The sequence below is a fragment of the Delphinapterus leucas genome, chromosome 14 (assembly GCF_059928025.1).
Source record: "Delphinapterus leucas isolate spDelLeu-1000000601 "Yukka" chromosome 14, BTC_Dleu_Yukka2, whole genome shotgun sequence".
Taxonomy (NCBI): domain Eukaryota; kingdom Metazoa; phylum Chordata; class Mammalia; order Artiodactyla; family Monodontidae; genus Delphinapterus; species Delphinapterus leucas.
The window spans coordinates 11878852-11891278 of NC_143142.1; the positions used below are offsets into that span (position 1 = coordinate 11878852).

Below are 12427 nucleotides of genomic sequence, written 5' to 3' on the forward strand. Positions count from 1 at the left end.
TCCTCCCTGTGGCATATGCACAGGTGGTGATGGATGGTGGTGCCCAACACTGAGATGGGAGCCACTGGGGATGACTGGGTCTGGCCAGAGCAGGGAGGTGTGGGAGATCATGAGTACCTTGATGTGGGAGATCATGAGTACCTTCCCGTTGTTCTCTGCCATGGCTCCCTGCACTGTTCTGACATGATCTTTACCAGTGACATGCTGTCACCTGCCTCCTGTTCCCCAAACTCCAACATGGCAGCATGGACGCTTTAGCACAGACCTCCTCTTCCTTGGCCAGAAAGGTGGCCATGCCTCTCACTTCTCTGCCAGCAAGACTGTGCTCCCACTTCTTTGCCTGGTGAACACCTACTTATCCTTCGGGTCTTGACTTAGAAGTCAAATACTCTGGGTCAGGCGCCTCTTCTGTGTGTTTCCACAGCCCCCTACACACTGCCAACGTCCCGTGTTATGGCATCCAGTTCACTCAGTTATAGTGGTTCATTAAATCACCATCCCCACTGGACTGTGAACTCCATGAGGGCACAGATCACATCTGTATGTTTGTCACTGTAGCCCTGGCCCTTACTGACTTGCCTGGCACATAGGAGATATTCAATAAACATGTGTTGAATGAATGAATGAATGCGTGAATTGTGCATGATCGTCAAGAGGCAGGATAGTCAAACAGTTAAGGGCATGGTTTCAAAGGCCAGACTGCCAGGCTTTGACTCCTGGCTCCGGCTTACTAGCTCTGTGGTCTTAGACAACTTAGTTAACCTCTCTGTGCCTCAGTTTCCTCATCTGTAAAATGGGGATGATGTTGCTTGGAACATAGCAAGTGCTCATTGAATGCTAGTTTTCAGTAGTTGTCCTTCAGAGTTCCCTGTGATTTCTGTCCTAGGCTTAACCTGATTTAATCCTAATTCACAGCTCCCTGCCAGCCTGAGCACCTCCAGGCTGATGAGATGTGGACCCTGCCTCCTTTCTGACTTCATCTCCTTGTACTCATCCTCACTCATCCACTCCAGCCACACTGGCCTCCTTGCTGGTCCTTTGAACTGAGCAAACTCATCCCTACCTCAGGGTCTTTGCACTTGCCTCTTTCCCCTCCACTTTGTCACCATTACCTCCCTCTATATTATATTCTTATCACCACCTGAAATTATATCATCCACATATTAGCTTACTTATTATTTACCTCTGCTTCTCCCAAAACGATGCTCCAGAAGGACAAGGATCCTGACTGCCTTGTTCACCTCAGTGTCCCCAATGCCTAACGGTGTCTAGCACATAGTAGGTGCTCAGTAAATACAATTTGAATGTGTGAATGCCCTGCCTCAAGGTCACTGCCCGCTGCTCTACTCTTTGGCCTGAGTGACGCAACATTGTCTCATCTTCTGCCCTCCGTCGCTCGGCCGTTGCATCGGGGTGTGCCTGCTGCCTGTCTGACGCACGAGCACACCTCTGCCCAGGCAGGTAGACAACCACTCAGAAACACCCAAGACAGAATATGATCCTTATCGATGAAGTTCAGAATGGATGGGCCAACATTTGTCAGCCCAGGCTTATCCCTGCTCACCTACTGGACAGTTTGCTTACAGAGGTGAAGATAAATGGAGCACTGAAGACATTCAAGATGGAGAGAACAGGGGCTTCCCTGGTGGCGCAGTGGTTGGGAGTCTGCCTGCCAATGCAGGGGACACAGGTTCGTGCCCCGGTCCGGGAAGATCCCACATGCTGCAGAGCGGCTGGGCCCATGAGCCATGGCCGCTGAGCCTGTGCGTCTGGAGCCTGTGCTCCGCGACGGGAGAGGCCGCAGCGGTGAGAGGCCCGTGTACAGCAAAAAAAAAAAAAAAAAAAAAAAGATGGAGAGAACAGTAAGCGCAAAGGCCTGAGGCAGGGATATGTTTGGCCTTTTTGAAAAGCAGAAACCTGAAATCGGGGGAAAGTATTCTATGCTTCAAACCTTTCTCACATAAACTTTTTGTTTTCCCAGTACTTGCCCGGAATGGTGAGTTCGGGCTATGGCAGGAAGGCCCAGAAATCCAAGTAACTTGACCCAGCCTCAGGTTTGATTCCTCCGCCCTGAGGGCTGTTATCATTTGAAGACACTGACAGTGTTCTTTCAGTCACTTATTCATTCCACAAACTTTCATTAAGTCCCTGCTAATGTGCCAGACCCTGTGCTAGACTCCAGAGAGACCACCTTTGAGTTCCTGAGCCCTCTCCCCAGAACAGAACCTGAAACATTCTTCCACGGTGCCTTCTTCTGCACAGGTAGAGGGACCAGGTTCCCAGCTACCTTGTATGTGTCCATCCCAGAGAGTCACGGACAGTTGGTGACTGGCGACAGATTCCAGGAAGAGCATCACCTCTCCCCATCCCAATGGAAACAATCTTCCAGTGCCCTCAAATGCATAATATTTCATCTTTTTTCTCTCCTCCAGCCCCCTGCCTCAGGAAAACAGTCTCCCATAAAGAATGGCAGCCCCTCCAAGTGCCCTCGTTTCCTCAAGGTCAAGAACTGGGAGACCGATGTGGTTCTCTCTGACACCCTCCACCTTAAGAGCACGTTGGTGAGTACCCCAGCAAGGGGGAGACCAGGGTTTCTCAACCCTAGCAATATCCACACATGGGACTGGGTAATTCTTATCGTGGGGACCAACCTGTGCGTTATAGGATGTTGAGCATCACCCCTGACCTGTGCCAGCCAGATGCCAGTACCCCCCCACACCAAGTTGTGACAACCAAATATGTCTTCAGACATTACCAGATGTCCCCTGGGTGGGAAATTCACCCCCATTTGAGAACCACTGGTGGATACTTACTTGTGCAAATGCTTTTTATTTGCGTCCCCTTGTACTCAAAAGGGGAGTTGCTGGTTCTAAGTACATTCTTTTTCTCTCACACAGTCCGACCACTGATGGAGTTTTGGACAAACCCTTCTTGGTTTTCAGTCTGTCCTCTAAATTTTATATATTTTTCAGTCAATCAACCAATCTGTTATTTTACATTGTTCTGGAAAATGGGCCTCTTGGAGGAATGTTGTATCAGTTAGCTATTGGAGTGTAACAAACTTCCCCCAAAATTAGTGACCTAAAACAACCACCACTTATTATTTTCCAAAAGTCTACAGATGGGCTGTGTGGTTCTGCTGATCTCATGCTTCTGCGATCATCTGAGGGGTCAGCTCTCGGCAGGCTGGTCTAGGATGGCCCTGGCTGGGATAACTCAGCTCTGCTCCATGTGGCCTCTCATCTTCCAGCAAGCTAGCTTGGTCTCCTTCACATGCTGGTTGCAGTGTCCTGAGAGAATGAGCAGAAATGTGTAAGATCTCTTGAGGTCGGGACTCAGAATAGCCACAGTGTCACTTCTGCCATATTCTGTTGGCCCAAACCAGCCCAGATTCAAAAGGAGAGGGAAGAGGCTTTACCTCTTGATGAGAATTGCTGTAAAGTCACATAGCAAAGGCTGTGAATACAGGGAGGGGAGGAATTAGGGCTATGTTCTGCAGTCAACATCCCACAGACACATTCTGCCTCCTGTTCCCCAATCACTCTACCAGCTCCTTCTTGATCAACATGGGATCAAAACATATTGGGGGATTCAGCACCAATGGTTCTGCTTCCCAGGGAATGACAGTCACAAAGCCCCTCTCCCCCCAGTTAAGTAGAGCAAACACATTCAGGACCTTAAAGTGATGCTTGCCCTTTCCTTACCTGGGCTGATAACCAGGTCCAACAGTGATTAGAAGCTGGTATGTGAGAAATCCGCTTTGGGAATTAAAGCCGGGGAAGCTCCACCATGAATGTCAGATCCAGGTCCACAACCCTACACGTGCCACAGTTGGGTGAAATGAAGTAATAGCCCAAATCTCTTTTCCTTCCAGGGAACGGGATGCACCGAGCACATCTGTATGGGGTCCATCATGCTTCCTTCTCAGCAAATACGAAGGCCTGAAGACGTCTGCACAAAAGACCAGCTCTTCCCTCTTGCCAAAGAGTTTATTGATCAGTACTACTCATCAATTAAAAGGCAAGTTCATGTCTACACTGGGAAGACCGGGTACTGGGTACAAAGACTTCAGGTCCAAATGTGCAGACAGTTGAACCAAGACCTGAGCATAAGGCCTCTGCCTGCCATGCACAGAGGTCAAAAACTGGTGGCCCAAGGGCCAGATCTGGCCCCTAGAAGTGTTTTTGTTTAGCCTGCAAAGTGTTGCTTAAATTTGAAACTTTTCAAGCAATTCCACGCCTGGGTATATTCCCTAAAGAAACTCTCACACTTGTTCACAAGAAGGCCTGCATAAGAATGTTCACTGAAACATTGTTAGAATAGGAAAAAAAATTAAAGAGCCAACTGGAAACAATCTCAACTCCATTGATAGGAGAATGTGTAAGTAAACTGTGGCATTTTCTGTAATGGAATACTATACAGCTATAAACATGAACAGGTTAAAACTCTGCATGTTCATGGAAATGAAGCTCCTAAATAACTTTGAGCAAAGGAAGAAAAGGACAGGCTGTAGAAGGATACGTTCAGAACAGCCCCATTTACATAAACTTTTTAAACATGCAGAAAAATACTATACGTGATTTAGGGGATAGATACACAAGTGGCAAAAATATAAACAAAAGCATGAGAATGCTAAATGCCACATTCAAAACAGCTGTCACTCCTGGAAAGAAAGTGGGCTACAGTGCAGAGTAGTCCCCAAGGAACTATAATATATTTTCTTATTTATTTATCATCTCTTAGGCTTGGGACATGGGTATTCATTACATTATTCTCTATACCTTTTTTTAAGCCTGAACCTTTTCATAAGAATTTTTTAACTTTCTAAAATTCAGTTTATTGCCACCATTTAAAAATTAGAAGAGTTGCCTTTAAAAATCAGATTTCCAGTTTCTCTTGAAAGAAGATCTGGCAGTACCAGGCCCCCATTCCTATCAGACAACAGCAGGCTAGAGCAGAGTTGGGGCTGCCCCCTTTGGACCAGGCATAGGCTCACCTGTTTGCTGCAGCCCCCATCCAGCCAGTTCAGTCCTATGTACACTGCCGGGCCTTTGTAGGCATTTGAGTTTGCCAGTCTCTGCTTTATGTTGAAACTGTTGTGTCCAGATATCAATCCAGACTCTGTGGCTTCTGGCCTCCTGTAATAGCTCACTCCTTCCACCAACCTCTAATTTAGTAGAGAGGGTGATGCTCCCATGTCTCTTCTCTCTTCCCTCAGATTCGGCTCCAAAGCTCATATGGAGAGGCTGGAAGAGGTGAGCAAAGAGATCGAAACCACCAGCACCTACCAGCTCAAGGACACAGAGCTCATCTACGGGGCCAAGCATGCCTGGAGGAATGCCTCCCGCTGCGTCGGCCGGATCCAGTGGTCCAAGCTGCAGGTGAGCAGTCAGGCTCAGATACTATGAAGAGCCCTTTGGTGGGGTTGCCGGGGGAGGAATGAGCTTTAAAAAGGGTCAGCTCCTAGCAAGGGCACTTGGTGGCTGTGGTGAACTCTCAGATGGTGATCACGGGGTCCCAAATTCTCAGATCACGACTGAATCTGGCTTATATCTTATTTAGCCCAAACAATCTTTTTAAAAAATTGAATCTGATGTCTCTAGGTAGGGCTTATACTCTCCAGTTTACTACAGACCCCTCTTGCCCCTTTTGTCTTATACCTCCTCTCTTTCCTTATTTCCATTATCTGCCTACTCCCTAAAAGCATTAGATTCTGTGTCCCCTGGTGTGATTTCTTTTCCTCTAGGGAATAGTTTCATTTTGGAAGTAGATTAGTTATCAGTCTCGGGGGTGGCGGATGTGGGGGCGGGGTGTCTGGTTTTTTTGTGGTTGTTTTATTTTTAAGTTCCTAATCTCTAGGAACCTCATAGGAGATACAGGCAGCCCATTTAAAGTCCCTCCTCTGCTCAGCATCTCTTTCCTACGTTCACTTACAGTCCATGCCTACTTTTAGGGGATTTTTCCTGGTTTGATTGGCCATAGTTATTAGAAAAAAAAGATAAAACCCAGCCCGGGGCTCAGTAATGAGATGCTCACTACTCCAGGAGCGCAGCAGCCGGGGTGGGCTCTGGGCGCTCCTCCATTGGGAGGGCTGCCCTGGGTGTGATGAATGGGGAAGGAGGAGGTGATCACTCCCACGATATACCCGTTGCAGGTGTTCGATGCCCGCGACTGTACCACGGCTCACGGGATGTTCAACTACATCTGTAACCATATCAAGTATGCCACCAACAAAGGGAACCTCAGGTGAGCTGACCCGCTTAGGGGAGTGGAGTCTGATGTCCTCCCATTGTTGACCCTTGGGTCTGGCGTTCACCCCCCTGTGAAGGAAATGCTCCCCCTCTTTTCCCGGGGACAGGTGTCAAGCCGAGAGAGGTAGCCTGGCATCCTCGTTCTAACCAGCATGTGCCTTCTCTCCCGGGAGAAACAGAATCCCGTGTGGTTTGCAAGACTACAGCGACCAGAATCATGTTTATCCCACAGTTCGATATCACCCACGGAGGAAACAGGAAGGGATGTTTCAGATTCCCAGGAATAGGAAAATCCCATTGCCGGTGGTGACCTGCTTTTACCAGCTCCTGCTCTGTTGCCTGGAGCCGCCTCTGAGGCTCCCTGGGTTTAAAAGGCAATTTCTCTTCCCGCTGCTGTGGGGACCACCGTTTCTGGTTCCACCAAGCTGAGCCGCACCTGGGACTCCTCTTGCCCCCCGCGAAGAACAAAGCCACAGGATACAGGCCAAGGCAGGAAGGCGCCAATGTGAGCTGGTGGCTTCCACACTGGCAAGTCTCAGCTGGGAGAGGAGCAGCTAGAAGGGAACAGCTGGGGCCCCCGCAGACAGGCGGTGACAGTTGTTAATCCTACTCCCTCAGTCCTGCCCCTGCATCTGTTCCCAGCAGCTGAGGACCAGCCCCATCTTGGGGCCATGCAGGACCACTGCAGGGATATTCCCACAAGCCCTCAGGCTACACTGAGCTCATCCCCAAAGTGACCTATTGGCATTAAGCATGGGCTTTCTTGGACAAGTCTCTTCCTTGAGAAGGAAATGGTGTTTGCCAGCTGAGCCCACCAATAGGAAAAGACCCTGTAATTTAAGCCCAGGGCCTGCTTGGGAAATTAGTATTCAGATCTTTTTCCTAAAAGACCTCACCCCTCAGAAAACAATAAAGAGCCCTCCTGCGTATCCTAACATTAAAGGAGGGCCCAGTCAAGGTCTTGGCCTCAAGGAGCTTATGGGTTATTTTGGTAGTTTTCAAATGGTGCTGTGATGGGGTAATAAAAAGGCAGTGCACCTTTACTTTTTTCAATTCTGTATTGGGGGGGCGGGTCTAAATGAGATATTCTATTTATGAAATGTTTGGCTAATTTTTTTTTTTTTACAAGTTTGAAACTACACATCTGGACACGAGGAGAGGCCATAAGAGAATGTATACCATGTATAGAAACTATCTAAGCATAAAGGAGGAAGGTGGACAAGGGAGATGAAGGGAGGGAGAGAGATGTAATTCAAACAGTACAGGGCATTAGACTTGCCATTTTGCGACATTATGCTTAGCAGGATTGGGAGATGGGAGGTGTAAACCTGTTCCATGTCTTCCATTGGGCTTGTTCCCACACACAGAGTAAGCATCCCACCCCACTGTGTGAGATTCTGGAGTTTCTAAACACACTTTTAAAATATATATAAACAAACACAAACAGGCTTTATCTGCTACTCAACCAAAGAAATAGCCATGTGGTTTAATGCTGGAGGGAAACTTTACTCACAATTTTACTCAGTCTGTGTTCATCTCCAATATGGCACCTTCGCTAAGAGATTTTTAAGAGCATCTTTGGCTCTATATGACTTCCGCCTTCAGCCTGGGTCCTAGACTCACCCCGAGGTGTGACACACCACTCCCTGCAGTATTAAATGCAATATTGTCTTGTGCAGACAGTATGACCTAAACGTGCTCAAGAGGAGGCCCTGGGAACTAGATAAGACAGGGGATGCTGTGTGGAGAAAGCAAATTTGAATCGGGCCTTGAAATTGGGTACATGACAGCAGAAACAGACTCCAACCAAGGGAGCAGCAGGGCAGGATTCCAGGGGCAGGATGTGAATGGGAGCAGATCTGTGAGCTTTGGGTTGGACCTATGATGTCATCCCCATGTTGACACAAGCCAGGATGTGGTTTCCATAGCCTAGCATTTGGTCTGTGGATGGAACTGATGGGTCCAGGTAACAGGAGCTCCTGGAAGGAGATAATATCAAACCACTTCGTGAAAAAAATTACTCTCCTTTCCATTTGTTCCAATCCTTCTGATGGTACCAGAGAGGATAAGGCATCATTATAACACCTCTCCAAAACGCCGATTTCCCTTTTTTGATTTTTGTTTTTCTTCGGTACACGGGCCTCCCACTGTTGTGGCCTCTCCCGTTGCGGAGCACAGGCTCCGGACGCGCAGGCTCAGCGGCCATGGCTCACGGGCCCAGCCGCTCCGCGGCACGTGGGATCTTCCCGGACCGGGGCACGAACCCGTGTCCCCTGCATTGGCAAGCGGACTCTCGACCACTGTGCCACCAGAGAAGCCCTGATTTCCCTTTTAACAGAACGGAAGCAGGGCTCCAGTGAGGTGCCTTCCGTAGGCAACCACATCTTTCTACAATTTAATAACAGTACACGGTCTCACGGTTGCCTATTTAGGTGGGCAAGGCCGGGGCGATCTTCAGTTTTCTTTCAAAGTAAATAAATATGAGTACAAATGGAAGTTGATTTCTTATTAATCGTACGTCTGTAGACTTTGCTGTGGTACAGGGCGTGAGCAAATGGGACAATAAATAATGATGGTGGTAAAAGAAAGACTAAAACTGGGAATCAGTGGTGAGCTCTTAAAAGGAAACAGGATCTGATGTTTTTTTCCCTGAGGATTACCTGCTGCAAAAGAACTTTCTGGAAAACTGGCGCAAGTCAAGATTGTTTGAAAGTCTCCAGTTAGAGAAGCATTCTCTTTCCTTCAGTGAGCTGGCACCAGGCCTCCTATCCTCCACCCTTCCTCACCCAGCGGTCCAGTGGAGAGACAGAGCAAGGTCCCTCCCCTTCCAACAGCTGCACCGTGGGCCCTGAGCCTTATGCACTCATTGGCCTGGGCGACACTTTTTCCAGTATGTCCCCAAAGTGCAAGCCCAGCCCTGGTGCCAAACGTCCCCCTCTCTCCGCCACAGATCTGCCATCACCATATTTCCCCAGAGGACCGACGGCAAGCATGACTTTCGAGTCTGGAACTCCCAGCTCATCCGCTATGCTGGCTACAAGCAGCCTGACGGCTCCATCCTGGGGGATCCAGCCAACGTGGAGCTCACAGAGGTGCGTGCCCCCACTCCTCCCCCAGCTGGTCTCTCATCCTCCTAAACTGTCTTTATCCACAGACTTTATCCTCGTAAACTGTCTTTATCCACAGACTTTTCTTAGTTTAGTATTATCGTAGGGAGAGTGGTCGGTGAGGTACAGCTTACTCATCTCCAGAGCTCCTGCTCTGTTTGCCTCTAGTCCTGCTGGTTCTGCTAGTCCTGCTGGTCATTTGGTCATTTGGTCATTTTCAGGCCATTACCTTGCCCGACCCTCATGATGGGAACTATTGCCCCATTTCACAGATGAGTAGACTGAGTCTCACCAAGGCCACACACATTATCCAAGGCCACTAAAGGAGCAGAGGAAGAGCTAGAAGTACAGTTCCAATCTCCTGCCTTCCCCTGGGAGGAGAGGAACTGACACGTGGAAGCCACGTCTGGCATCATCTTTTCTGGGTTGGGTAATATGTCAGACTCATACCCTTCATTCATTTCCTTGTACAACATTTCTACCTACCCAACCCCTCTCTGGACAGACTGGACTCTCCAGTACCACCACGGTTGCTGGCAGCCCAAGTCAGTTCATAAAAGCCACTAGGAACACGAATACCACCTTCTCCCCATCCAGGGCTCCTTCCAGGTGGTGGTGTGGACAGATAGCACAGGTAAGGCCTGGAAGCTTCCACCAGCTATGCCCACAGGAGACATAATAGGCAGAGTCCACGCCTGGAATATCTCACACACACAGACCTGGTACCTCCCTTATTTGTCACCCACTCAGCCGCCATTCTGCTTGATCTTTGTTCTTTCCTCAAACCCCCCTCAAACTCCACCGCACGAGGGAGCTGCTTAGGCCAAGGGCTACCCCACACCCTCATGGCTGCTGACTTCATTTGAAGTGGCTTTTCTTATTAAAATATTATTATCCTGGGGAGGGGGCTATAACCAGGGCGACCAGGAGTCAGACCTGAGTCTTTTAGCCTCAGCCAGACTCTCTGCTCCACTTGGCTGACCTCTAACTGTATACTTGGCTGACCTTGTCCTTGTGGCCGCCGGAACAGAAACACCACGGCCTCTCCCTCTCCTTCTGTCTCCAGAAACCTCACTGACACAACATGTTCTAAACCCACGCTTCTGTGCTTCCTCTGTCTACTAACTCAGCAGAAAGAGTCACCCCAAACATAACCACAGAATTGTAACTTTCAAAACCCCTCACCCAGTACGGCAGCCACTGGCTGCATGTAGCTAGTGACCGCTTGAAATGTGGCGAGTCCAAACTGAGACATGCCCTAAGTGTAAATAACACGGTCTCAGAGACAGAGAACAAAAACAGAGTGGAAAAGATCTCATTAGTAATTTGTATCTTGATTACCTATTGAAAAATAATATTGTGGATAATATCGGGCTAATCTATTTCTATTTGTTAATAAATTAATACATTTATTGTATTAATAAGTATAGTTAATTTTATGTTAAACATCTTTAAATATATTAATAATTTATTTAATAATTTATTATTAAACAGTTGGTGTTTAATTAGGTTATATATTATAAATTTTTATATTTTATTGGATTAATAAATGAATTACATATTTAATTTTCATGTCAAATATACTATTAATATATTAATATTATTACTATTAATATATTAATATATGCCATATATAATAATATATTAATACATAATGATATTAATATTTGATATAGTAATGCTTTTAGCACAGTATTAATAAATTACTGTTACTATAATTAATTACTATTACTATAATTAATATCGTGCTATAATTCATAATTATTTAATTTTTTTTTTTTTTTTTGTGGTACGTGGGGCTCTCACTGCTGTGTCCTCTCCCGTTGTGGAGCACAGGCTCCGGACGCGCAGGCTCAGCGGCCATGGCTCACGGGCCCAGCCGCTCCGCGGCATGTGGGATCTTCCCAGATCGGGGCACGAACCCGTGTCCCCTGCATCAGCAGGCGGACTCTCAACCACTGCGCCACCAGGGAAGCCCCATAATTATTTAATTTAATTAAATATTATTGAAATTAAAACTTTTGTAAATGATATATTATTTAAATTATTTTCACTGGGTTTTGCTCTGGGTTTGTTTTTTTTTAATTTTTAAAATGTGGCTGCTAGAAAATTTTAAATTACTATGTGGCTCGCTTTATATTTCGATAGGATAGCTGCTCTAACAGATGCATTTTATGTGGTCATTCTGAGAGATCTGCCCTCGTCAAATCTGGTAGATTTTCTTCATGTCTTAGGCACCGGATGCAAACACTTCCGGAGCAAGTGCGTAGGCGTGCCCAGCCCTGTGCAAGGGCACCACAGATGCAAGAGTCAGTTCAGCCCTTGCTCCCGGAGTTCCCAGTTGGCAGGGAAGACCTGGAAAACATAACCAAGTGAGGGGCTGGAGGACACGTTTGCTTTCTGTCCCGTGGGACCACAGACAGTTATACTGGTTACGTGATGATGGCAGGGAGAACTTCATAAAGAAGGTGGCCATGACCCAGAGCCTCCAGGGGGGCTGCTGGCGGGCTTGCACTGGGACCTCTGCCCCTCCCCCCATTGCTGTTATGTCTGGAGGGTCTGGGGCATGGTGGCCTGACCTGGCGGGTCTGGTTGCAGATCTGCATCCAGCAGGGCTGGAAACCCCCAAGAAGCCGCTTCGATGTCCTGCCACTCCTGCTCCAGGCCAACGGCAATGACCCTGAGCTCTTCCAGATTCCTCCAGAGCTGGTGCTGGAAGTGCCCATCAGGCACCCCAAGTAAGAGGGACTGGCATGGGGTGGGTGAGGGTGGTTGGATTTACCCAGTGCCCCTCTCTACCCAACCCTGCACCCCCGGCTCTCTCTCCAGCCCAGACAGAGGCTGAAAGGGGGTCTTGGTTCCTACCCTCATCATGGGCCAGGGCAAGGTGGGCTCCCTCAACATCAATAATTCCTCCTTCACCAGCCTAGGGACCACCATCTTTTCTGAATCAAAATCTCCCTCCTTATAAGTCAGATAGAGAAAGACAAATACTGTATGATATCACTTATATGTAGACTCTAAAAAATACAACAAACTAGTGAATATAACAAAAAAGAAACAGACTCA

The 12427-nt window shown here is 47.8% G+C and overlaps 1 protein-coding gene across 1 annotated transcript in view; it reads left to right on the top strand.

Annotated features, from left to right (window-relative positions):
• The window catches only part of NOS1 (nitric oxide synthase 1), an 86375-nt gene that overhangs the window by 32400 nt on the left and 41548 nt on the right, over positions 1-12427 (top strand). The window contains exons 3-8 of the mRNA XM_022598025.3: positions 2433-2561; positions 3875-4020; positions 5219-5381; positions 6155-6246; positions 9202-9343; positions 11957-12096. Coding sequence (XP_022453733.2) covers positions 2433-2561; positions 3875-4020; positions 5219-5381; positions 6155-6246; positions 9202-9343; positions 11957-12096 — 812 coding nt within the window. The remainder of the gene's footprint in view (positions 1-2432; positions 2562-3874; positions 4021-5218; positions 5382-6154; positions 6247-9201; positions 9344-11956; positions 12097-12427) is intronic.